Source organism: Semicossyphus pulcher, unplaced genomic scaffold (genome assembly GCF_022749685.1).
Source record: "Semicossyphus pulcher isolate SPU_LCO1_2020_fin unplaced genomic scaffold, fSemPul1.0.p SCAF_21, whole genome shotgun sequence".
Taxonomy (NCBI): Eukaryota; Metazoa; Chordata; class Actinopteri; order Labriformes; family Labridae; genus Semicossyphus; species Semicossyphus pulcher.
This window is the reverse complement of record NW_027211695.1, coordinates 12,368,153-12,394,904: the sequence shown is the minus strand read 5'-3', so window position 1 is coordinate 12,394,904 and position 26,752 is coordinate 12,368,153. Positions and strand designations below refer to the sequence as shown.

General features: G+C 41.3%; 2 protein-coding genes across 2 annotated transcripts; one reads left to right on the top strand and one right to left on the bottom strand.

The window, feature by feature from the left end:
* Window positions 1-680: 680 nt before the first annotated feature.
* Window positions 681-13,873, top strand: rnf150b (ring finger protein 150b). The gene is made up of 6 exons (XM_069672411.1): window positions 681-1,174; window positions 7,308-7,558; window positions 8,198-8,352; window positions 9,477-9,573; window positions 10,032-10,302; window positions 11,641-13,873. Exons 1-6 carry the CDS (start codon window positions 718-720, stop codon window positions 11,757-11,759), a joined length of 1,350 nt encoding a protein of 449 aa, XP_069528512.1. The 5' UTR covers window positions 681-717; the 3' UTR covers window positions 11,760-13,873.
* Window positions 13,874-19,558: 5,685 nt separating this feature from the next.
* Window positions 19,559-23,714, bottom strand: LOC138601170 (protein phosphatase methylesterase 1-like). Its single transcript, XM_069672747.1, has 13 exons — window positions 23,686-23,714; window positions 22,998-23,187; window positions 22,839-22,896; window positions 22,658-22,709; window positions 22,228-22,382; window positions 22,050-22,140; window positions 21,485-21,550; window positions 21,147-21,291; window positions 20,895-21,012; window positions 20,716-20,760; window positions 19,891-19,955; window positions 19,675-19,742; window positions 19,559-19,580 (listed from the first exon to the last, which is right to left on the bottom strand). The coding sequence occupies exons 1-13, from the start codon at window positions 23,712-23,714 to the stop codon at window positions 19,559-19,561; spliced, it is 1,104 nt and encodes a 367-aa protein (XP_069528848.1).
* Between the last annotated feature and the right edge of the window lie 3,038 nt (window positions 23,715-26,752).

The following is a 26,752-nucleotide window of genomic DNA, read 5'->3' as shown; positions in this document are numbered from 1 at the left end:
AAATATTGTTTTTTTTCTTCAGAGCAAATAGATAACGATCTATTATTTTCGTCTAATAATTTACCAGGCCATTAAATGTATCAGATTTCATAAAGAACATAGTTGTAATACTACATGGCGAGTTATTGAAGGTGTATTTTATCAAATAAAGTATATTTATTAGGAATAACATGTCTTTTATTTTGGCGTATAGAACCGGAAGTACTTTTTCTAACGTTCTTTAGCTTGACGTTGCTCCGTTCAGGCCCAGTCAAAACAATGCAGTTTAGCTGGCCTGCTGCGTTTAGCTTAGCTAGCTGTAAATATTAAAACAATTATTAACTGCTAACTTGTTCGTGCAATTTTTTTCACGACTTGGTGTTTTTCTTAGGTAAAGTTTATTCGCCTCGTCCCTGCTTTTAATTGTGCTAAAAGCTGTGTCTGCGTTGAGGTTGGCTCTCGGTAACGGATGAAATGCAGACGGCTAACGGGGCGCTGCTCGGTAGCCTTAGAGCAGCGAAGAGGAGCGGCTGAAAACACGAGAAAAAACTGTTAAAATTAGGAAATTTTGCGATTGGAAACGGAGTCTACGTCCATTTAAAATTTAAAGACGGATTAAATAACCTCCTGCTCGGCTGACTGGTAGCATGGTGGAGTAGCTGTCTGCCGTGTTGACGCTAACGGGCTCCTCCGCCCGACCAACCGCCGGACGGCTCGCTCTCACCGGGGAGGCTCAGCATGGCCCCGGGCTCTCTGGTGGCGGCCTGCCGCAGTTTGGCCCTCTCTACGTGGCTGCTCTCCTTCTGCTTCGTGCACCTGCTGTGCTTAGACTTCACGGTGGCGGAGCGGGAGGAGTGGTACACCGCCTTCGTCAACATCACGTATGTGGACCCGGCCACCTCGGAGCTCCGCACCGAGAAGACGGAGTGCGGCCGTTACGGTGAGCACTCCCCGAAGAGGGACGCGAAGGGAGTACTGGTCCTGCCCGCTGCCCCGCACGACCGCCAGGCCTGCGACCCCAATAGCCGGTTCTTGGTGCCCGCTCCGGCCGGGGCCTGGATAGCGCTGATCGCCCGGGGAAACTGCACCTACAAGGACAAGATCCGCCACGCCGCCGCGCACAACGCGTCCGCGGTGGTCATCTTTAATGTGGGGTCTGCTAATGTTAACGACACCATCACCATGCCCCATCTAGGTACTGTTCAATATTCATTCTTTTATACATGTGTCATACAACAGATGTTAGTTAAAAATCAAGATCTGGTTTAAATATATCTAGTTTTCGTTGTTATGTAAGAGCTGGTGTTTTCTACACAACATTACTATCAATAAGAATGAAGGTAAAATAGTTCAGGTGTGCAGGTGCAGAACTGTTAATAAGTTAATAATTAAATGAACTTTCTGGTCTGTTTTTATTCAAACACACATTGCATTAGATCAAGATTTCAGTTTGTTGCAAATGCAGTGGGGGTTTTTTATAGTCCCCATTATTTTTACTGTTTATTATTTTATTGTATCTCTAAATTATAATAACAGTGTAAAAATACGTGGGTAGGTTGTTTGTGGTACACTCACTTATTTAGATATCACCTGGGATGATTCCTGAAACTTTAAAGAAACCACTAAAAACGTGACATCGTTTAAACATTTTTGTTCTTTTATTTATTACTTCATTTGTGGAAGTTATCTAGAAAGTCCTTCTTTTATCCGTTTAATGCTTATAAGGTGGTTTATTGATGAATTTACTCTTCATCGGGAACTAAATACCTTTTTTAGTTTTGTCATTGGACAAAACAGCACATTGCAAGATATGATAGGAAATTAAATGTTGTTTTCTTTCTCACCATTTTTGACACTTTGACAGTGATTAATTGGGTTCATTACTGGCATATTAATCAATACAAATGTCTGCACAGCCAGATGTATGAACGTATATAATACTCCAGTAAATAAAAGCACCTAGTTTTTATGTGGAAGGAAGCCGTTTTTAAATATCTGTAATATCCTGATAAAACTGATTTTTTTTTTTTTGCGTTTTGGTCCATTTCTCAGTCATAATGTGCAAAATGAGGACATATCAACATTTTAAACGCCAAACACTGATCAAAACGCTGACTCAATGAGCTGGGAAACGTGACCGTGTCGATCCGTCTGAACTGGTTATCAGACAAACTGCTGACTGAAGGTCTCTGACGCCTGCTGTGTCCTAACAGCATCAGATAAAATTGATATTAGATGTATTTTTTACAAAACAAACTGATTCTGTGACTCGAAACCTGCTCCTTTTGTCAGCTGGAAACCCCCTCAGGGATCCCCGGAGCTCCCCCACACACAAACACTGACAAAAATAACTGTGTGTGTGTGTGTTAACTATAAATCAACTTCCTCTTGACGTGTTCAGGGTCAGGGTCAGTTTTTCTGATGTGAGCTGGACGTTTTCCTCGTTCCCTGAACTTCATAGGAGTCTCCTGTCAGATTTATGTTATACTGAATTATTTTCTCTTTTTGGTTCTGCTTTGGTCGCCTTAACATTCCTTTTGATCCGAATATCAGTCCAGAACCTAAGTATCTTTAGTTTACTTTAATAAAAGAGAAAAATAAAGCAGCCGATATTTTGATTCTTTCTTGTAAAATTCCAAAGATCGATTAAGTCGAGGTCTTTATGCAGTTTTTGTATGCAGTGTTTTTGTCTGAGTAACAGTTTTAAACCAAGCGGCAATCTGAGGCAATAAACATGAAGCCATCACTGAAGTGCCAAAAAGCTGCAGTTCCTCTGTTGTCCACTTGAGGCTGTCTCCCTCAGTGAGTCAGTCCCCATAGAGCCCCATGTTAAAACTTTGCAGCAGAAATAAACATGTTTACAGAATTGGGGAGAATCTTTATAGAACTCACCTGTTTACATTATATTAAGGCTTAAAGTGATGCATCATTAGGGGCGTGGCCTCTTTGAGTGACAGGTGGGAGCTGCTAGGTGTCACCTCAGCCAGTTCATTCACTGAACTTAGCCCGTTTAATATCCACCCTTTTGTCCAAATATGGTCACTTCTGGCTCCGAAAAACAAGATGGCAGCTGTATAGGGTGACATCACAATGGCTACATCCTCTACTTGTATACAGTCTAAGGTTAAAACATGAAGATATATATTTTCTTACAAAATAAAAGCAGGAAAAGGGGATTTTTAGGGGGTGTTTTGCTTAACAAGTAAAGATATATTTAATAAGAAAGAAAAAATGTTGCAGCTTAATGTTCAGTTGATAAACCCGACATATTAATTGATTGGGTTGAGAATTAAACATTTAACAATAGCAATAACCACCTTTATATTCAGGTGGCTACTTTTTCTGGGATGTTGAGCTGAAACATTTTTTTTACTCAAATATGTTAAATGGATGTTTTTTCCTGTTTATACCCTAAATAAGTGAATTTATTTTGAAAATCTCATCGTCAAAGAGTTTATAGTTCTGTTTTGTGGGGAATAAATTGAAACATTTGAACTGTGAGTTCACCTACATCAGTTATAGGTTTATATTTTGAATGTATAATTGCATGTGAGGTCCTCACAGATGTGGAGGTTGAGAAGTGTGTGTTTGTGTGGGCAAGGACACGTTGATCCCACGGGTTTATTTTTAGGCTGAGACTAATCAATTTCTGCTTCTGTGTGTTCGGAGAGGTTGAATCCAGTTCAGTTCAGGCCGCGGGGGAGTTTATCCAGTGTGTGGTCGGCAAAGCACACACGCACAAACACACACACACACACACACACACGCACAAACACACACACACACGCAAAGAACAAGTATATCTAAGCAAACATGGTGAAAGTTTTGTCCTAATTTCCTCCAGAATAATACATTTTGTTAATGTTTGTTTATTTTTATTTAAGCAAAATAAAACGGCAGATACATTTAAATATTGAGCACAAATGTAAAGAGAAGCAGGAAACATTGTCGGAGAAAATAACTGAAATTCATCCGTAAAATAATTTGTCACTGTCAGAATCCTCTGCTGAATAACTTATCCACCCGGCATGCATTTCTCACCCTGGACTGTGTATAAGAAGTGGACGTAGTCTCTGATTATATAGAAGTCTATGAGAAAATGGTCCTCCTTCTCTCTTGATTTATTCCCTCAGTAAACATTTTCCTAATGAGTTTATGGTCTCAATCTCCACTCAAGGAAGTGGGTTGTTTGTTCATCCTGTTATCTGTATGTATATGTATATGGATTGTTTGCTAACCTAAATTAGCATACACATTGCTAACCAAGCTAGCTTCTGGCTCTGAAAAACAAGATAGCGACGGGCATAATGCCAAACTTTAGGCTTCAAAACAACAGTCCGCAGACCAATTCACATCCCAGTGACCTCGCCCACTTCTTATATACAGTCTATGATTCTGACGGACAAAAACACCTACTTGGACAGGAAGATTGGCCTTATTTCAGCTTGATTCAGCTCAATAATCTGTTTACTGTTGATGTGACAAACTGTTTAAACTTTCCCCTAGGATTTTCCTGTAGCCTGCCGGTTACATTTTTCCGTCTTCATGAGTGACTAATTTGTTGTTAACCTGTTTTGACACAGTGTTACATTCCTCTAACCTCTTGTCTCCTTCATGGGATTTTCGGAACTTGTCGTTGTCCCTGACTTTCTTTGTTTTATCTGAATTTGTTCCCTCAAGAGTTTCACCAGTTTTTCATGGTGGATATTTGATACAGAAATGAAACTTTCGCTCTTTTAACCGCAGTTTCAACCTCCATCCTCTGGGGTATTTGCCTCTTTGTGTTTGAGGTTATTTGAGGTCCCTCATGATTCAGTCACAAGTGAAACCTTAAATTACCAACATGCCAAAACAGCAGCAGACACTCGTATTTCTTCCTCACATCTGCAGAGCCAAAGGGGTCATGTTCAAACTCGTCTTCCTTACAAACACAGAGACTTTGTGTATGTGTTATTTTGGACTCAGAAAAAGCAGCTGTTGATGGTCAGTGTTGTGGTTTAGCTTGTAGCTGCAGGCTAACGCTCCTCTGTTGGCTTGTCTTTGAGCAGTTCATTTGAATTATTACATCTGAACTTTGACCTCTGATTGTTCTGCCAGGAAGTAAAGTTTGTGTTTCATAAGAAGACAAAAAAATTATTTTTCCGTCTTCCTTCAAACTCTCCTTTTTAACGCTTTAGAAATAAGCTCAATGTTTCAGAAGTTATTGAACCCATGTTTGACTGTAACACCTGGTTAAAACCTGGTTATTACTGTTTAAATACCACTGTAGATCCACACTGCTAAACCAACAAACTGGACCAGAGCTGAACTTTTAGTGTGTCACTTAAACAGGATTTAAAAGTTTGTACCCAACTAATTCAACATAATGAAGAGATGTAATTCTAATTTTGATTTAGTGTCTGTGTAAAAAGTTTATTGAAATACTTGTTCTTCAAAACTGTTCAAAAATGCATGTGGTAAGGATTGGCAGGTTTATCGATTTCTTTTTATTTTAGTCATGCTAGCTGCGATGAAATACACTGGAAATTTTGACAACTGATGGATAGATTGTTATCAATTTTTGTAAACAAGTTTATGCTCCCCTCAGAATATTGGACTTTGTCCAGTACTTTATTTTAAGACCAGGTGGCGTGATGTAATGAATAATGAATTGTTCGCCTCTCTGGTGAACGTAGTGGAGCATCAAACAGCTAAAAACGAGGTGGTGGAGACCAAAAACAAAGATAAAAGCGAGTAGATATTAGGGGTGGGGCAAATATCAATACGGCAATATATCGTTGTCCTGACTCGTGCAATACCTGTACGGACCAAGTTAGGGATGGGCATTTCCAGTAATCTCAATATTCGAGTAATCTAATAACCTAATGAACGAGTAATCGAGTACTTGCAAATTATGGCTATTTTTTTACCGTTCAAAAAAACCTACGTCGGACACAGACCTCCTGGCCCGGAAATAGTCAGCTGTATGCCTGTAAGAGAACATTATCTAACACTTTCACATTAATGTAAATAAAAAGCCAACAATGGAAAGCAAGTGCAATTTCAAAAGCATAAAGCAACCTTAACAGATTCTTCAATTAACGTTGTAACATTCCATCGTCAAATGTCACAGCGGTAGCAGACTGTATGGACTTCTTTCTGTGTTGCTTCACACGTAACTCGCATATCTTCCACTCTTGTAGCTGTTGCCCGGTGTGATGCTGGCTTGTACTCCGGCTCAACAAACGGTATCAGCTCACAGAAGCCTTCTCCTTAACACTTAATGGGAGCATATCTCCAGTCACCATTTTCATTATTAGCAGGCTAATCTTCTCCGCTCTGATATCATCATCACGACGTGTGCTAATATGGCTAGCAAATGATGTGATGGGAGACTGCCTGCTGTGTCTCTGCTGGCTTCTCCTTGAGCTTTAAGCGCATGTGGTTAAGCATCGAACTGGTATTTCTATGATCTACAAGTTTAACACAACATATCTCGCACAGCATGTTATTGTCGTCTTTGTTGTCAAAGTACTTCCAGACGTCACTTTTCCTGGTCACGGCTGACATGGTGCATGTAGCTGAGCGAGTCAACGTCACTTGAATAATGACGTCAACGAGTACTCGATTATTCATCCCCATCCATAGACCACGTATTGTTCCCAAATTTCCCCTCTGGGATTTCGACACACCGCGTCACTACTTCATGACTGCTCGCGATGACGCTTATGACGTGAATGAGGGTAACGTGACCAGAAATGAATTGGCCAGAGAAGAAGTTGACAGCAGGATAAAAGAAGAAGACGACAACGAGATAATTTTGGACAGTGGTGAAAAGAAGTTAAGAAGAGATGGTCCAGCCACTTTAAAATGCAAAGTCCTGATTTGTTTTTCACAGCTGTTTTATAGCTATGTAAATTAAGTTTATCCCAGTTTGTGTCCAACTCTGGGAAACTGACACCAATATATCAATTACTGCAGAATCGCTGTATCGTGATATTATCATTATCGTGGGCCACGTTCCGTCATATCGTATAATATCGTGAGTTACCCTGCCATTCCCACCACTTGTGGGTATACGACTTACATTCATCAGGTGGACAAGGACTTTAAATGAATCATAATGCCGTTCTATTCCTGCTGATGAGGCAATAAGAAACTGTTTAATGACTAGTTTAAAATATTACCTTAAATGTTGCTGACCCAAAGTTGCCAATCAGTGTTTTCACAAACAATGTTTTGAGGCAGCGTTATGTTTGGAAGATATGCATCAGTATCTTTTTAAAAAAGGGTTTCTCCAACATCTGAGGACTGATATTTGTTCATTCCCATCTTCTCCTCCTCCCCAGGTACAGGCGAGGTTGTCGCCATCATGATCCCGGAGCCCAAAGGTCGGGAGGTGGTCTCCCTGCTGGAGCATAACGTGACGGTCACCATGACGATCACCATTGGGACGAGGAACCTGCAGAAGTACGTGAGCAGGACGTCGGTGGTATTTGTGTCCATCTCCTTCATCGTGCTGATGATCATCTCGCTCGCCTGGCTCGTCTTCTACTATATCCAGAGGTTCAGATACGCCAACGCACGAGACCGGAACCAGGTGAGCCCTCCATTCACCTCTTCTTCTGCAGTGATGTAACAGCACCTGACTGGAGACTGTTACCTGGTTTTGGAGGCTTTTTCTGTACTGGATTTAGTATCGGAACAACTCTCGAGTTCAGTGGATCGGTTTCTCGTTTACATGATTTTTCAGAGTTTAAACTACTAAGAAAACTAACTGCAGCTCTGTTAATTCAGCGCCGATAAACAGATGAGTGTTCCCAGAAGAGCTCAAGTGATTAGAAACAGAGACAAATAAAAAACAGCTTGTGAAACATGATAAAAGTTCTTTCATCCAAACTGTTGCACAAATGATCATAAATCACTGCTTTTGTTACTGACATCAGAGGTTTAAACACCGACAGCATTTTCACATCTGTGTTAAGAGTCGTTTTTTAATAATTTATAAAGAAAATAATGAGAAACGGAAGAGATGTGAAGGAGAAAGTCCCAACAGGAAGCAGGTTTTGTTCCAAACATTCACCTGAAAAAAGGTGAAACTTATAAACAAGCTGAAAACATCAAAAACCCCAAAGTTTTTCATCTCCAGGACATCTGCCACCACTGCCTCCTCACCCGGGACTTAATCAGTCTTTCATCTTCCTCCCTCCCTCCCCCTCTCTCTCCTCTCTCTCCACAGCGGCGTCTTGGCGACGCGGCGAAGAAGGCCATCAGTAAGCTGCAGGTTCGAACGATCAGGAAAGGCGACCAGGAGACAGAGGCCGACTTTGACAACTGTGCCGTGTGCATCGAGGGCTACAAGGCCAACGACGTGGTCCGCATACTGCCCTGCAGGTAGACACCACCTAACCTGATTCAGACTCTTGATATATTTCTGAGTAGAGTTTAACAGTGTTTTTCTTGGACAGCAACTACAACATATGTACAGCTTCAAGCAAAAAACTCTTAGTACTGATAGAAGAGCAAGAGTCGGATGTTTTTGTTCTTTAATGACTTTAAAGACGAGTCAGGCTTCACAGTGAAACGTATTATATACGAAATGCACTAAAACAATAAATAGAGCCAATACAATAAATTCGGTCACATTTTTCTTCTCTTCGAAGCCACCAAACTCCATTCACAAAACCCTTAATTTAACCATTCAGAGCACAGGAGTTGCTAGTCTACCGCTGCCTCCTCGATCAGTTTTTTAATTTGTATATTTGTGTGACTTTGTGTGTTTTAAAGAGTTCAGATCCAAAACAATATTTGTGTCACACACTATGAAACAAACAAACTAACAGATCCAGGCAGAGGTTCTTTCGTTCTCTTTGGCGGCACCTTATGGCGATAAACGGTATTTGTAGGAGCACACAGATATCCAGACAGCGTCGCATGTGTGACTTCCACGGTTGGCTCTGGTGATAACTCTTGATTTTCCCCGCTGACGGTCGCTTTCCTTTTTAGACTGTTTGTTTAGAATCTTTGAGATTATCACTTTAAGACCCTGAAATTAGTTCCTCTTTTTTAGGAGTTTTTGCTGTTTAAATCATGATACACATTTACATTCAAGCAGAAAGAGGATGTCGTTTCACATAACTAATATAAACGCATATAAACTGTTTATTACCACATTATTTTGTTCTTGTGTTCCTTTCTTACAAAATAAAAGCAGGCAGATCAGATTAATGACTCTCTGACGACTGAAGCTGTAACCAAAAACGGTGTCTTTCCTTGTTATTAGAGATTTTTAATTCTCTGTTAGACTTTATGACGACATTAACTTTTTATTTCCCTCGGGACAGACATGATTAGTATTGTTCAAAGATAATAAACTGAGATTCTTAAGATAAAAGCTTGTTTACACAGATTCTTGCTGGTGTTGTTTAACTACACAAAACGAAAACATCTGTAAACACAGTTCCCCATTTTTCTGATGTGACATCAGATTGACTCCTCTGTGTGTGTGTTCTCTGCAGACATTTGTTCCATAAGAGCTGTGTGGATCCGTGGCTGCTGGATCATCGCACGTGTCCCATGTGCAAGATGAACATCCTCAAAGCCCTGGGCATCGCGGTGAGTCTGAAAATCAGAATACTAGGGCTGAATGTTATGAAAGTCGTTGATTCCTCAGATCTTATCTCGACACAAATGGGCGTGGCTTAAATGGATAGAGATGTTTCAAAGACTTGTAGTTTAAAGGTTACAGGTTAAGTTGGACCACCACCTTCTGGGTATATTGCATCAAGTTAACACTAAAAGCCCTCCAGTCCTCCACGATGGTGAATGTATGTATGTTTGTCGAGTAAATCTAAGGACAGACAGATTTCCTACTTTTATTGTTCTATTTTACAAGCTTTTTCTATCACAGAAGAAACAACACAAGAGTTGACAGTCGGGTGAAAAAGTCTAAATCATTAGAATTTGCTTGAAACAATTCTAACTCACCAGATTCGACCAAAAGTTGTGCCATTAGGTGGAAAAACCTTCAATCTGTGGATCTGAAATGTTTTTAACTCCTCTTCCTCCTCCAGCTGAACGCAGACTGTCTGGACGACCTCCCGCTGGACTACGACCTAGCCCTGGGCGGTGTGGGCGGGGTCGGTGGGGTCGGAGTGGGCGGAGTCGGGGCCCTGGCCCTGGAGGCCGTGGTGTCCGGGGCGTCCAGCGACGGCACGCTGAGCGAGGGCAGCTCCTCGGTGGTGCTGGACCCCGGGGTGAGACGGGTGGGACTGCCGCAGGACTACCAGGACCCCGACACCCTGAGAGACAGCCCTGTGACGGCCACCACCGACACACACACAGGTAACACACACTCACAGGAAACGTATAAACACACACAAAGGGATGCTGTAGGAGTAGAGCGAATAAGTGATGTTATACTGACACCCAGTGGTCGTTCTGCTACATAACACTTTAAAGTCAAATTTTTTGAATGAATCAACAAGGAGGGGAAAAGGGGTTAACTTTCCACCATTCAGTTGCTCTGTAACAGATGTGAGTCAGTGTTGATCTCAAAGGTTGTTTGTACAGTGAGATGGTGATCACCGTCTTTTATCAGTGCTTTTATACAAGCGTAACACCTGAAATAACAAGTAGAGCAGCTTCAATGTGATAAATAATGTGTAGATTCTTCTTTGGGCTGATGGAGAGCATTAAAATAGGCACTTGCAGTGCAAAATTACACATTTTCTCATTTTTTCCCCTTTTTTTGGCGTCTTTACATGGAAAAGGCTGGAAGTGATGCTTTATTGGAGCGTTTGTTGGTCACAGTGGATGTTTCGTGGTATGCTCAAAAAAAGCCTCAAAAAATATCACAACTTGTAGTGCAACTTTTGGAAAAATCTGCCACAAAATCAGGCTTTTTAGGCCACAAAAATCCCAGAAAAGGCTGGCAAATTCCTGGAGGGACTGAGGGAAAAAATGTTAAAAATAAAAAGTTTTTTTCCCCCGATGCCTCTCCAAAAAGTTGTCTGATCAAATTTCAGTCAGACATTTGGTCTCCTCCCGCTACTGCTACTCATTTCTGTTGTTGCATTGTTTTTACTTCATTGGTTCTTAAATAACCAGCCAAAGCTTCCTGCAATTGGTCTGAATGGCCAAGCCTCCAAAAACAAAGGTTTCAACACTCTTAAGCAATCAAACTGATTCAATTTGGGGCTGTGGTGTGGCTCAGTTGGTGGAGGGGGCAACCCATGTACAGAGACCACAGTCCTCGACACACTGATCGCAGGTTCGACTCCCGGTTTGCTGATCGTTTGGTACATGTCATCCCCTACTCTCTACTCCCCACATTTCCTGTCTCACTTCAGCTGTCCTATAAATAAAGGCAAAAAGCCCCCCAAGAAATCTGAAACGAAAAACGGAAACCATGCTTCAATTTGATCAAAACCAAACCTTTTCTCCAAACTGAGGTTTGGTTGTTTGGTCTGGACTGTGGGTAAGGGGAACAGATGTAGTTTTGGTCCAAATGTCCAGAACAAAGGAGGTAGGTGTTAAAGGGCCCTTAATCTGAACCTCTGAGCCAGTTCAGGTGTGAAAGCACCAAAAGTAAACTTATCTGAAACTAAATGAAGCCAAATGTACCTGAAGTCTTGTTTGGGATGAACCATCAGTCTAATGTCGCCTCCCTTCCTTTTCCAGGTGAGCTACAGCCAATGGCGAGCAGCGCCTCAGTCGCCTCCTTGGTCATCACGGTTGAAACGGGTCTCTCAGACGAAGAGGGGCCAATGGAGCCGTCTCAACTCGGGGACAAGTCCTGAGAAGAGCCAAATATAACCAAACCAGAACCCCCCAGGTTCAGATTTTAAAAGACTTGAGTGGATCTGAAGCTCAGAAGGACGACCTGAACCAAATCTGACCGCACTAGACTTGAGTATGACCCAGGACCTGGTTCTGGTTTTAAATAGTTCCAATTCAAAGTTAAACCCAAAACCATCACCAAGTGTTTGTCTGGGTTTCTCTCTTTGAACCTGTGAGATTCAGAACTTAGCTAAACCAAACCATCTTGTCTAGACCCCGGATGGACTCTTAACCCAGCTGGAACCAGGGTCTAGATTTAGTTCTGACATAGTGGACGTAAGTTAAGATAAATGTAGTGTTTTGGTTTGTATCAGGACTCTTAAGGAAACTGACTGACCTGGTTTGGCTTAATTCTTAGTCTCCTCGATGATCCCTGATGTGGTTGGACCGGGACCATACGTGGTTGTCTTCCAGCGAGTTCCTCTTGGTCTTACCCTCGTCTTTCCTCGGTTCAACCAGGTGTTTTCAAACGCTAAACTGGGATACAACTCAGTCTACCTGTCTGTTCTCGCTTTGTGGAGATGTCTTAATCAACCCACGTTTGCCTCAGTCCATTTTCTGCTTCAAGGAATAAACTACCCTGCTCCTTTCGTGGTCCTTCTCATCGGTCATTAGACCTGACAAACTTCCACAGTGCCCGGTCCTTCATTTCAAATATCCAGGAACTCCGCATTTGTCTCCAGACTTGATGGACTTCCAAAGGTTACATGGGATCTCATGGGATTCGGATCTGAAACACGCCTTGGTTCTCGCGTGAAACAGGGTAGAACCTGAGAAAGTCGACTGCCAAAAGAGGATTTCCTTCTAGGAAGATGTTGAGTTTTCCTTCAAGGCAAACGATCTGAACGAATGCTTGCGAAAGTATTTGTGAGCCATCCAGGCCAGAAATCTAGATTTACCTGAGTGTTTTTACCTGTTCTACTTCACTAAGGATTGCTCTTGTCTCTGGACCTTTTGCGGAATATTCTGTACCTGCTTCTTCGAGATTGAGGGGCACAACAGTTTAACGAAACTCAATTGGGGCACCCAAATCAATGCGCCTCACTTCCTCTCCTGGTCCGGATCCTTGGGAAGATTGAATCTCTGGTTAATTAAGCTAATTTTAATTTACCTTCTGACATGTCAGGAGATTTGTGTGACACCTTTGTTGACTGACTTTCCTTTAGGAACTCTTAATTTTCGAAGGACATACTCTGGGCAGAGGATTCAGTTTTTCTTTTTCTTGTGTTTTGCTAAACGGCCGACTCGTCGTGGCAGTATTACAGCTACAGTTTGACTCCAGTATTGAATTCCTACTACACAGTATTTTTTTTCCTTTTTTTGCTTGTCTGTAAAATTCAAGGTTCCTTTATCCTAAGCAGTGCTCCAACTTCTGTTTGAACTTATTCTGTCCTCGTCTGTGGTCCAAAACAGGGTTTCTATGTGAAACTGGGGACGCTCAGAAATGCTCTCGACTGTTTTCAGGGCTGTAGAAAATATTAAGTATCAGAAAGGATGTTGATTTTTTGAAATTACACTACTACAGCTGTAAAGCACAGATGGGTAAAAGGTATGACACTACTGAAAGTTATCGCAGCTTGGGCCTTAATTATTGGTTACCAGACAAATCCCACCATGATGGAGGTTTCAGATTAACCACTACCAATAAACCTCTTTAAAAAATGTATAAAATGAAGAAATGCATCTTGGAAGAGAGGGTATGTTTTCATTCATAATTTTTTATCAAGCATGGCCGGGCTGATTGACGATTCCAACAGCCACGGTCGATGGCTCGTCCACCATCGTATCATCATGGTTTGAACGTACGTTACAATCGACCGGCCAAGACTTGAAACTCTAACTTAACTTAATCAATCCTGTCTGGTTGGGTTTGTCCAGGGACAATTTAGTTTAGTTTATTCAAACCAACAATATTGACAATAAGAGAGAAAAGCAGTGTAAGTTTGTGGGTCACTATGAACGGCAAGTTTGGAGAAAAGTTTCTGACAGACTTTCTGAAATTCACCTGATCATCCAACTGTTCTGGGCAAACGTTCGGGCAGTTAGTCGGATATTATACTCAGAAAGGTTGTCAATCAGAGTTTTGTTGCGGAATTCTGGTAATTTTTTTTGTTTTTTTTTGTTCGCAAACTTTTTCTGACATAAAATCACTGTTTGTCAACAGAGTCTGGTGGCTTTGAATTGAGCGATGTTATTGCTGTTGCTGGGTAACTAGAAGGATCCTACCGTAACAAAAAGGTCTATCTCTGTAGGGATTCTTACTGTAATGTTGTCAGACACTTAGAATACAAATCTGAGCCTGTCAGTGGAAACAACAAGAACTTTTAGTGGATGCACTTTGATCGATCAAGGATTATGTTGCAGCCAATACAGCTTGTTTCACTGCTGCAGGCTGAACACATCTACTGGAGACATTTCAAAGCCTATTAGTCAATTAGACTCCAAAATATGATAACATTGCGCCCAGGTTCTAAAATAGCGGAATTACACTACAGTGTTTGCCTGTCTAAAGGTAAAAAAGGGAAAGACTTGTGTCATCAGTCTTCCATCGTGGATCTCTCTCCTGAGTAGTAACGTTATGTAAAGGGCCGTGTAGGAACCCTGTTGATAGTGTTGCCACTATTTGTTGTTTTACTGTCCGTCCATCTGCCTGACCGAACGTGTCCATTACCTTGTGCTGCCTTTTTAAACATTTAACCCTGACAATCACATATTGGATCTTTCACTTGCTAGTCGGGGATCTTTTCCTTGAGCTTAAGCAAACACATGAACCGTTTTTTTAAACTCATACGATAAGCGTTAGCTGCCATTTTAAATTAAAGCCACAAGACAAAGCTGTGAAAGACGATAGAAAGACGAAGTCACAGTCGTAGAAATAGATTCAGAAAGATAATATCCTTCCCTGCTTTAGTGAGTGTAGTTCAGCTCCAAGCCGAGCGTGTACATATAATCTGTAAATTCCACAAGTTCACTCCGCCACGTGTGCAGACTGGCCGAGGCTGCGGTCTTGTCATGATGACACCGGCGCCGTGAGCTTCCTGAAACTACAAGAAAGATAAAGATTGTCGTCTATTTTGATACCAGAGGAGACGTTTATTTTTGTAAAGAAGACACCCAGCAGCAAAGACTGATTCCCCTCCCCTTCTCTGCCGTGTCTCAATGTGATTGAGTGCTGAGCAGGCAGGTTAAATTGTGGATTATTTGTGTATTTGTACATACATACTGGACGCAAAGGACCTTGATGATATGAAACTAAATTATTGTGAGTTTGTCCGTAAACATTCAGGAACTGATCGTCGATGTAGCCTGATGAAAATGGAGCCAGAGCGTGGGCGGGACAACCAACACTGTGCTGTTTTTAACCCTTATTTTCTCCACTCCGAAAGGATAATAGAAGCTGTGCCATTGATGCTGTGTCATAAAGTTTTACTCCTGATACTGAATTCAGGACATAAAACAATACATTTTAGCCTTTTCAAGAATTTTTAATGTTGACTTGATTTCTCGGCCCTGCTGACATGGCAAAAAATCTAATCTACAATTACAACTCAAGTAAACAATAAACAAGAAGTTTAATTGGGTTTTCGTGATAAAAAGGTTGGGTTTGGGAAAATAATATGGTACAGAATTCTTTGAGTACTCGTGTTGGTGATTCCAGTCCTCCTCCTGAGTCCATTTTCTCTTTAAAATAAGAAAGACTTGACGTGTTCTTAAGTTTCTTCCTCCTTTGCTTCCTAATCTCTCCTCTCAGTTCAATTTCAGGGCCTCGAGTTCACTCTCTGTTACCAAGTGAATAACAAACACTAGTTAATTTACACACTAGTCAAATAGTGCAAAGTGTATTTGCTGTAATATATGAATGATGACTGATTTGTTTGCCTTCTCTTTGACAATTTCCAGTGAAATTTGTTTTAATTAAAATGACTTCCTTTGTGTTGTAAGCTTTATTTTCAAGGATTTCATGTTACTTTTGCTTTTGCAACGTTTCTTTATCTAATTTATTTTATGTGACTGCAATTATTCTGCCAGAGTAGTGAAAGTGAACTGAACTCAACCCTCTGAATCTGTTGTTTTCTAGTAAAGACTGAGGCTGCTGTGGCGTGACGGGTCCCAGTGAAGTATCAACATCAAACTCAAATACTTTATTAGAAACCAAAACCTGTCTCGAGCCTCAAGTAGTGAAAACTGGTTAGTCATGTGATTAGTCATGTGATTAGCACTGTTTTCTTGTTGGGTTATACCTGTACATAAGCACTCACATGGCCATCGCCTGCTCACACCTGAATACGCATCTTGACTTGTTTAATTTGGAGGATGCAAAATGGGGTCAATCACACACTGACTGGGACTTCAGCAATCATCCATCCATCCATTATCTATACCGCTTATCATGTTCAGGGATGGGGGGGGGGGGGCTGGAGCCTATCCCAGCTGTCATTGGGCGAACAGCATGTACACCCTGGACTGATCGCCAGTCAATCACAGCGCTGACACATAGAGACAGAACTTTCATGCTCACGCCCCCACCTACAGGCAATATTAGAGTCACCAATTACCCCAATGAGCCTGTCTGTGGACTGTGGGAGGAAGCCGGAGTACCCGGAGGAAACCCACACATGCACACATGCAAACTCCACATAGAAAGGCCCACTACGTCCAAATGTATCCAAAGTTGAACTCCATGCAAAGCAAAGATTCTAATGTGCTTTTTAACTGGAAACTAATCCTTAATTTGTCCTTTAACTTGTAAAAAATGGAAGTGAACATTAGTAAGTCGTGAAAATGAGATCTGGCCTCAATATTAACACTCAATACTTCTTCAAAATGGGACCCTCGTGTCACTGCCAGTAATGACGTCTGATTGGTTCTTTGTTTTTCCCCGGATGCTGTGTTTTGATTGGTTGTTCAGCCTCTTTTGTTGATGCACTTTAATTCTCTTTCTCTGGAAGGTTCTGGAAAACTCTCTTTGCCTTTGTACTTTACTTTTGGGAACTTGCTTCTACTCTTCTTCTTTTTCCCTGTTTTTTACTATTCTGTCATTTTAAACTTGGTTTTTGTTTCACTCGTCTTCCCGCATGATTTCTTTTTTGGAAATGTGTGGGGCTGTTTTTGTGAAATGGTATTCAACATTTTGTGAATTCTGGATCGGGAATCGTTTTTCTGGTCCATGTTAAACTACAAATCATTTGTATTTGTAGACAGACTGCCATATATTTTGCCATATATTGTAAGTTGTGTTGCAGTTTGTACACTCTTAAATAGATGTTTCATGTTTTAATCTTGTTCTTTTCTGTTTATGAAAACAGTGGCAATATACGGAAAGTAGTCCGAAGAACATACTTAAACACTTACTCTGCTTTATGTGGATATCAATTCTTCAAACGTTAAATAAGCATTAAATTGCTGCTGTAGATGAGGGCATCATCAGCAAAGAAGACAACAAACAGAACTAAAGTTTCAGATCCTTCCAGAGAGACGGCGAAAGTTGAGACGACCTGTTGCGTCTGTAGCCATGGTAACTCCTCTGCTAACAGGGTGTGAAGTGGTGTCGTGTGTTTCTACAATATTAATTGTTTTACAGAGCGTCTGTTTGTGTGGTTGTCCTGTGCACGCAAACGCAAGAATACCCACATACACATGTAAATACAAGGCGGCGTGACGCCATGTTGTTTCTGTGTTTCAGTTGTTGCACGTGTTCTGATTCAGGACAGAATTTAAATAAAATTTTATTGCAAGTTTTTGTTTTTATCCCAGACTTGTGTTTATGTGTCATCTTTTAAAAACAACATTGGTAAAATTTTTGGGCATTGTTTTGGTTTTTCCCAATTTCTGAATATAGAACAGTCCACATATTTCTAAATAAGATTATTATTTATACATTTAACACAATTAAATTGAAAGTGGCCAGAATTCTTTATTTGTTCCCTGTTGGTTTATCGTTCATGCTAATGGTAAATTTCCATCAATCTTCTTCCACTTATCCGGGGCCGGGTCGCAGTGGCAGCAGATGTCCCTCTCCCTAGCAACATTTTCCAGGTCCTCCTTGAGGATCACGAGGCGTTCCCAGGCCAGGTGGGATATATAATCCATCCAGTGAGCTCTGGGTCTGCCCCGGGTCTCCTCCCAGTTGGACTTGCCTAGAAAACCTCCACAGAGAGGCGCCCAGGAGGCATCCTAATCAGATGCCCAAACCACCTCAACTGGCTCCTTTCGATGCAAAGGAGTAGCAGCTCCCTCCGCTGAGCCCAGACACCCTGCAGAGGAAACTCATGTCGGCCACTTGTATCTGTGACCTCATTATTTCAATCACTACCCAAAGCTCATGATTACAGGTGAGGGTTGGAACTTTCCATTTTTTCCTACTTTTTTATACTTTACCTAATATGACACTTAGCACTTTTTTGCAAAAAAAAAAGCCACTCAACAAAAGAAGACAATCGAGACAAAGATACATCATGTTGGACTTTATACTGAGGAACAAGCCCCTTCATCTACATTCATCTAATTACACTGCTAAAAAAGCACTATGCTACATGATGTGTGTAAACAGAAGATACATCCAAGGATATCATAACAGAAAAATGGAGATTAATGTGTGTACATGTTTTTCATCATTTATTAGGAATTACAGAACAAAGCTACATAAAGGACGGGGCTGGCTAACAACTGGTAGCCCAGGCGCCTGGGACATCAATATTTTTGCTAATGTTAGCTTGTTTCTTCATTCATGCTCCTGCAATTATTTTCTTCATGAAGTTACAGACTGTTGTGTTTATCCTTGACCGATCAATTTATTTTTCACTATCTGTCGTGTTGATTGGCACTTTTGTTGACGTTGTATGATTTATGTCTAATACCATGAAGCTTAAACCCTTTCAATATCATTTTTATTTCCCAAATTACTAATTTAATCTTTAGCTAGCTAGCTAACATTTACTTTAAGCTTAATAGCTAGCTAGTTGCTAGCTTAAAAATCTTACTTAGCCAGAAAGTCATGTTGAAAACTCGAGTAGAAAATAGTCATGGAAATTATTGATGTTTTAGCCTGATTACATGGTTTTGTATCTTTCAGAGAGTTCTTAGTTATATTTTCTTAAAAGATAAGGCAGTTGCTCGTTTTTTTAACGGAATAATTACAGGGATAATGATAGGGTAAGATGGATTTGAATGCATCCAAATGCTGCTTAACTGTGCGCTACTGCCACCAACTGGACTGGAGTAGAAAAGGGGGCGTGGCCATAACTTTCCTTATAAGGGCAGGCAGTGAATGTTATGATAACCATAACACGAATTTCACTTACGCAACATCACTATTAGTAAATGGCTGTATGATTTCAAAGATTTCAACTTTTATGACAAGACTGGTAAAGACATTTGGCTAGGTCTAGACCACCACCCTATAGCCTTTTGCAACTAAACTGGATTTGCTGAGCAAAGAGGCAGGCGGTCATAGCAAATGTGATGCGCAAATTTTAACACTTATTGTCTTGACTACTTTGGAAGCAGAACTGAAACTAGTTAGTCTAAGCATTAGCAGCTTGACAGACTTTAGCTGCTACTAATAAAGTATGAGGGTTGAAAATAAAAAGGGACGTCTGTTCTGGTCTTCAGGAAAATGTGGAAGCAGCCGGGTCTGAATTTGGAGCTTATGGTCTGAAAGAAGACCTGAAAAAGAACTAGCTTTAGTTTGTTTACTCATTGCTATATAAATCTGATCATGAAGGCTGTGTAGAAGTTAAATATGTCTCACCTGCAGACCTCATTGTGTTAAAGAGCTGGAGCTGAAGAGAAAAAGGAGAAAAGTTTCAGGTGAGTCTATATTTATTGTGGAGCAGCAGTTTATGTTTTAAAGAACCAGGACAGAGAATTTTTCACCTCCAGGTTTCTCGTCTGGCTTCAGCAAACTTGTGTCTCAACAGGAAGGAGGCCACAGCTTCAGCCACCTACACACAAACAGACAAAACTGTGAATGAACCAATGGTCTAGCGCCATCAGTTCAAAATAAGTCCTGCATTCTAAATTATACTTAAGGAAATAAACTTAAGTGTTAGAATTAAATATTTGACTACAGTACTTGTATTTTGTTCTTACTTTCTCTGGTTTGTCTTCTTGCACTGCATGGCCACAGGGGGGCAGCACCTGCATCATGAATTTACCTGGAGGCAAACGGCAAGACAGGTACACACACTCTGAACTGTCTGTCTCACACTCACACACATATTATTGATGCTATTTTATCACTTACACACACACACACACACTCCTGGGCTGTCACTTCCGGCTGTTGACTGACAGGACCAGCTGTCTCTGGAGAGGAGCTGCCGCCTCGAGGTGTGTGTGTCTGTGTATGTCTGAGTGTACTGTGTGTGTATGTGTATGTGTGTGTGTGTGTGTGTGTGTGTGTGTGTGTGTGTGTGTGTGCGTGCGCGCGTGTGTCTCTAGAGATGCTTCTACAGCCGTGAACACGTCCTTCACCTTTTCACTCAGTCGGTGTTAAAAAACAAGAATGTCAACTATTCCCACTGGCATTCTGTCTCCAAGACTACATTTCCCATCAGCCCTGTTAACTTCAACTTTTTCTCCCAACTCTTTATAAACGTTATTTGGTAAAAGTTTGGAGGTCTGTGAGTTTTCAGGGCATCAAGAGACCTGTGGAGATTGGGGAATAGCCAAGTAAAAAAGTGGCTACCTCCTGGGATCCAAAGAAAAAGTGCCAAAAGCTGCAGTTCCTCTCTTGTCCACTTGAGGCTGCCTCCAGCAGTTAGCAGCTATCTGTGTCTGTGCTCACCATACCTAGCTTGTTAGCTCGTTAAGTGTTTGTAATACATAGATTTTTTTGTGGCAGCCTGTGCTGTTCACCTACCGCTCTCTCAACGTTAAATGGTTACCACTGTATGTGTTGAGTCTGCGCCTCACCTTGCATCTGGCCGATAGTCAGATCTCTGTCCAGCCGGTCGATTCCTGGACACAGATGCAGCTTCAGGTAAGTGTAGTACTTAATTTTACAGTTTGATGGTTATATCTTACAGCAACTTATACACACAAGGTAGTACGTTATAACTTTAAAGTACTTCTACAGATTGGGAAATACCTACCGGCCAGTAGCAGGAGTTTGGGCAGTTTGCAAGCCAGGAATAGGTTGGAGGTTCCTCTAAACCAGCCATCCCAATACTTTTCTGACTTTGACAGGTCTATACGCCACTTGTACACACTCTATCAGGAATGTACACAGTAGGCAAGTCAAGTAAGGCAAAGAAAATCAACAAATGTCAATGATCTTCTTACAAGTACAAGTCAATGAAATATTAATGTACCGTTAGTTTTCTTCTGTGTGGTTGTTTTCATACCTGGTCTTCGCTGAGGCTCACCTCTGAGGCAGCGTTTTCTTTGTCATTGACGTAGCTCTGGTCGTAGAACTCTTCATTGTGCTCAACGACCATGTCGGTCACCGAGCTTGCCTGCTCCAGAGAGTTGGTCTCCTCCACCTCACACCTAACAGGCAGGAAGTGAGAGGAGAGAGGAGGTAATCTGGGTTCTGATTTATGTTTCCTCTTAACATGAAAGATACAAAAATGCTTTTCAACATTGTTTACTCACAGATAATTAAAAAAATCAACAACTATGATTTATGTACTACCAAATTATAAGAAAGAATAAGACATAACCCAATCAATAGCAAGCCTACCTTTTGATCTGACCGACCATTGAGACTCTGGCAGATTCCAGGTTCCTGATATGCCCACTTTTGACGCTGAAAGAGAAGAAGCCTCTGATTATGGCTCACATAGACCATAACTGGGTTTAACTGGGCACTGGCTCAGGTGTTAGGGCAACACAGAACAATATATGAGGATTAAAATTGGTCATACCATTCAGACCGTGGACATAGGTCCTGAATGGGTCACAAGTGGGCAACACTTTAAAGTCCTTGTAAGGAGTCCATCAAGGGGTCTTCAAAAGCTAGCCCATTTGAGCCTACAAGGAAACTGAGGGCAAAATTGGCTGGCCCCCGGTTTAGTATCCTAGATTGGCTCCTCATTAAGCCCGACTGCAACCAGTTGGTAAATTACTGCCGACCTTTTGGTCTGGAGTAATGCTGACCACTATTTGCGTGTAGCTAAGAAAACGCAGACTGATTGCAGTCAGATTTGCAATCTAACAAATGAAGATGCATATGTTACAAAGTCTTGCATTTAATCTGTATTTGTTCGGAATCCTTGATAAGTGTAAATTGGGAGTTAAGTGCTCACCTCCACTCTATGGCCTGGTCCATGGACTTGAAGGACTTGGGTCTGCCCTTCAGAAAGTTCTGTATGCTGTGGAGTGCCTCCATCGCACTGCCTACAGAAGGAAAGGAATACTATGGAAATAGATTTATGAACATACAAATATCACAAATAAAGAAAAATCTGTCATTTATTCTCTTACCTTCCACCACATCTATAGCTACCAGGCCCACCGTTGTTGGTAGCAACATGTTGCTGGCTGTATTTACAGCGATTGCCCCACCAACACCGTGGCCAATCAGGATGATGGGGGGAGGAGCCTCTCCATAGCAGGTTTGAATCACATTACATACATCGCTGAGGGAGGTAGAGCGAACAGTGACAGCAGTGGAAAGTGTTGACTGGAGTTGCAATAGTACAAGGAGTAGCAGTGTTTATGGCATAACTAATAGTAGTGGTACAATATCTACTTGAAAATAGTTTTTGGTTGTACAATTGTTGGGTTGGAGAAAAATTACAGGTGGCAAGAAAGCTGTCTGTTTTCCTCAATAAGTACCATCTTTCACTCGCAGTGTACCCTTGTTATTTTAGATAAAGGGACAATCTGCAGAGAGTGTGTCATGTGCTGTTACCTGGACATAGTTTGAGTTGAGAAATCGTCTGTTTGGCGGACCAGGGTCGCACCTGAACAAGGAAAACATTCACCCTCAACCGGTCTTAGAGGTACAGTATATTCAATATTATGAAATTCCCCCTGGAGGATTTCTTGGGGGACAAAGTTTACTCAAGAGAACCACAATTTTTTGGCCTCACCATGACCCCTGAGATCCATGGCAAGTACCCTGCAGTTCACTCTTCTGATGATGGCTGTCTGTGACACAGAACAACAGGATGTAAACAGTATGTAGACGCTTTTAATCAATCAACCAGTTAGTCGTTCAATCTAACATCTGACTGACAACAGATACTCACAGTGAAGACGGCCCAGGACAGTGCACAGTGTCCTCCTCCGTGCAGCAGAACCAGCAGTGGTCCTTCACATCCTGATTTATAAATCCTGAAGACGTCCCTGTTGTCGGCCAGCCCTACGTTCACATCCTCCATCTGTTCAAAATACTCCTGCCAGGACACTGGCGAGTAGTCCAGCTTCCCGCCAACCTCACTGGAGGGCATGTAGACACACAGAAACAAACACTTTATACCACACACACTATACTAAACTATACTTTTGAAAAGAAACACCCAGAAATACAAGCAGATAATTGTTTTGGGGTTGGAGGAGTTCTTTTGGGATTCACTTTGGGAGCCAGCCTCAAGCGGTCAGCTTGCCTATGACATGGCATCCATGATGGTCAGCTAGCTCACCAGCTACCAAACCTAGCTTGCTAAATGTTTCTTAGACAAGTCTTCATGTGAACTGTAAGCTAGGCTAATTGTGAGTTTTGGGAGACTGTGTTTTATGATTTGTTCTAGGTTCCTATAAGAAATTAACATGCACAATGAAGATGCATTCAACTTTTTAAAAAGCATTTACAAGAGAATCTTTATCATCTGACTTAAATATGTTTGTACTTATTTTACTTCTTCAAATGAGTCCCTGTTGTACTTGCTTTGCCTGGACATTTTGTGAAAAAGTTTTTGTTTTGGAGAGGTGACTTACTGCTCAGTATCAAAGTTTTCCTCCCACATCTTGCGTCTCAGCAGGACGACGTCCAAGTAACAGTTTGTTTTCTTCAATGCAGGGTTCTTGTGTGTCAGAGCCTGTAACATTTAGGCAGGTTTTCTCAATAAGATCAAAACAGCGCAAATAGCTGCTCCTCTTCCTGTCCGTCGTGTCACACGTCCATCAACCAAATAAAAAGGCTAACAGCTGGTGTAAGTACAAGCACAAACACACTAAAGGACAATACCCAGTCAGCTGTTGTTGTCAGGTAGCATCACTGTTGTAGCATCCTGTTAGGTGAGACAGCTGAAGTAGGTGTGGCAGGTTCTTGTAATTAATGGTCCGTCATGTCTCTTCTAGCCAAGTATGACACAGAAAACTAGCTTAAAAACTACTTACTACTACTCTGATGTAAGATCCATTCAAATCTTTTTCATCTTGATAAGACCTGAACTTTCCATTCGGAGGGTTGAGTAACCAATTGGAAGGAAGAAGATCTAAATTCTTTTTACATAAAAACTAAATCACATATTCATAGCCACCAGAGGACCGGACTCTGGTAATCCTCTGACAAGATCAAAATTTCAATTTGTACAAAGCTATAATCGCCAAATACCTACAAACTAATGAAATTGTACACAGATTAATAAATACAAATACAATAAAGTGTTTCTTATCTCTTATGTAACCAAAAACAGAGACAACGAAGATGATCCAGGAAATCTGTTCGATATATTAGGACTAATTAGACATCCAAACACTGCGCAGTGCTGTGGAAAGTTATCATGATGATAATAGTTTGATCTTCATCCCCTTTTCATGAAACAAGGAGTTAAAGAATTAAAGATGATAGCCCAGAAATATACCAGAGTAAAAAGGAGGTTTTACAAAGGGGAAGTAGGAAGACATACATAAAAAGCACAATGGAGGAGAAGATTTACAAAGAAGAAGAAGAACTGAGGAATTAGAGGAAGAGGGAAAAAAAGACTAAAGAATATGAGACAAAGATGAAAATAGAGGAGATCAACCAAAGAGAATGGCGGAAGAAGAGAGGTAAAAGGAAGGAAAAGATTGTGATGATGACAATCTCCTCTTTCGTTCCCTCCTTCTTTTATTTATTCATAAATGCATCCTCTAGTAGAGCACCGAGGAGAGAACTGCTGAAGCGTTCTCTCTCACTCAGCAGTCATTTTTCAGATGATGGGATTTCCACCATGGACCACAACTCAACCTACGCTGGAGTCCGTGGATCAGGAATAGGTATGTAGAGACTAAAAGGATGGAAATCAATGAAACCTTATGACTTCAAGATCACTAGCGTTGTGAGTTGTCTTAAATAACCTTACTGACTTCATCCTGATTTGTGGTATTTGCTGTAAAGAAGTCAATGCACCTTTATGTTCTTTTAAAATACACCATTATCTTTCATCCTTGTATTCTCGATTCAGAAATTAAAAACATGTATGACATTTCTGACATTTTGCAAATCTAGTCATGTACGTTGATGTGTCGGGCACAGCAGGGGAAAATCAAACCAGGGAACAAAACTGATCCCAAGAGGATTCATCTGTTAGACAGAAAATAGCTGTCCGTGTGTTTTTACTACCGAAATATTGGTTTGGCCAATTTAACATAATTATGCATGATTGTATTTGTTCAATAAGAAATGGGAGATCCAGTGACAAGATTTTTAGTACCGTGACAGATGGATAAATACCAAATTCTGCACATTATATAATATCATATATTATATAGAATCAATAATTCTACTTGAATAAAGCAATTATTCTATTTGTTGGATAAATGGTATATGGTTTGCAAATTATAGTTGACTTGATGTGTATGTGGTTCTACATTTGTCAGGTACTGACCTTTGATTCCCACATTCTGCGAACAAAATTTTGACACTACCATGGAAAAATCACCAAATGTTTCTAAACGAGGAAAGGATATTGTCCAATCAGAATGCTTGATTCCAGAGGAGGAGGGGCTTGAAGATGCCCTTGTCATCACAGATCCCAATGCCAACTGGGGGGCGGAGCCTAACTTCAACCTTAACCTCAATCTGACCTCACCAAGCAACCCTCGTCCAGCCACCGAGACCTTGACACTGCATGGAGCGAACAAAAAAGAGGATGGAAGTAAAAGTGGTGGAAAACTGGGGGTCAAAGGGTCAGTTACTACAGAAACTGACAAATCAGCAAGCACACTGACAACACCCTTGCTGTCACCTGGAGAGAGAGATGATCCATCATTGCGTCAAAAAAGCAAAATTCCAGCTTTGGCTCGCTCACCAAAAGCAGAGTCGCATGTGAACAGCAGAGGCGAGCAAAGGCTGAAATCCCCAAATCCCAAACATACTCCAACACTCAGCCCCAAGATGAACACACATAGCAACTTAAGCGCAAGTCCAAAACCGCAGCGGATGGAACAAACGATGATAGCAAGCAGCCCAAGAATGAACGAAAGAGTCAAAACACAAGGACTAAAAACAGAATCTGCAAGCATCCCAAACACGAAACCACATCCTGCTCTGACGACTGAACTCACAACAAAGACTACGAGCAAAATAACAGTTAGCCTTAAATTGCAAACAAACAAGAAAGAAGATGGTGGAAAAGAATCACCAAAAACACTACACCTTCCTGTAAGCCCGAATGTCCAAAGTAAAAAAGGTGCTTCAAATATTATCAGTCCAAAACTGGCAAATCGAACCTCAACAACAACAGCCAAAGCCCAAAAGCCCGACCCAGCTAGCACAAAACCAAAAGAGGAAACCAGACACGGCTCAAAAACTCTAAATTCTCTGCCCCCCCCTCTAGGATCAAAGTCACAAAATCAGAAATCTGAAACGTCCCTGCTCAGTACCAAGACCCTGCAACCAAGTTCTCTGAGTCCCAAACCAGCTACACAGAGGAGAGCTGCGGGGACCAAAAACAGCAACACAACAGGGTCAGAGGAGAATCTTGATAGTAAAGATTCAAGTGGATCAAAAACCAGTTCCAAATCCAAAGACAGTCTTGATCCTAAAACCGTCTCTGATTCCAAAGCCTGTCCTAATGCT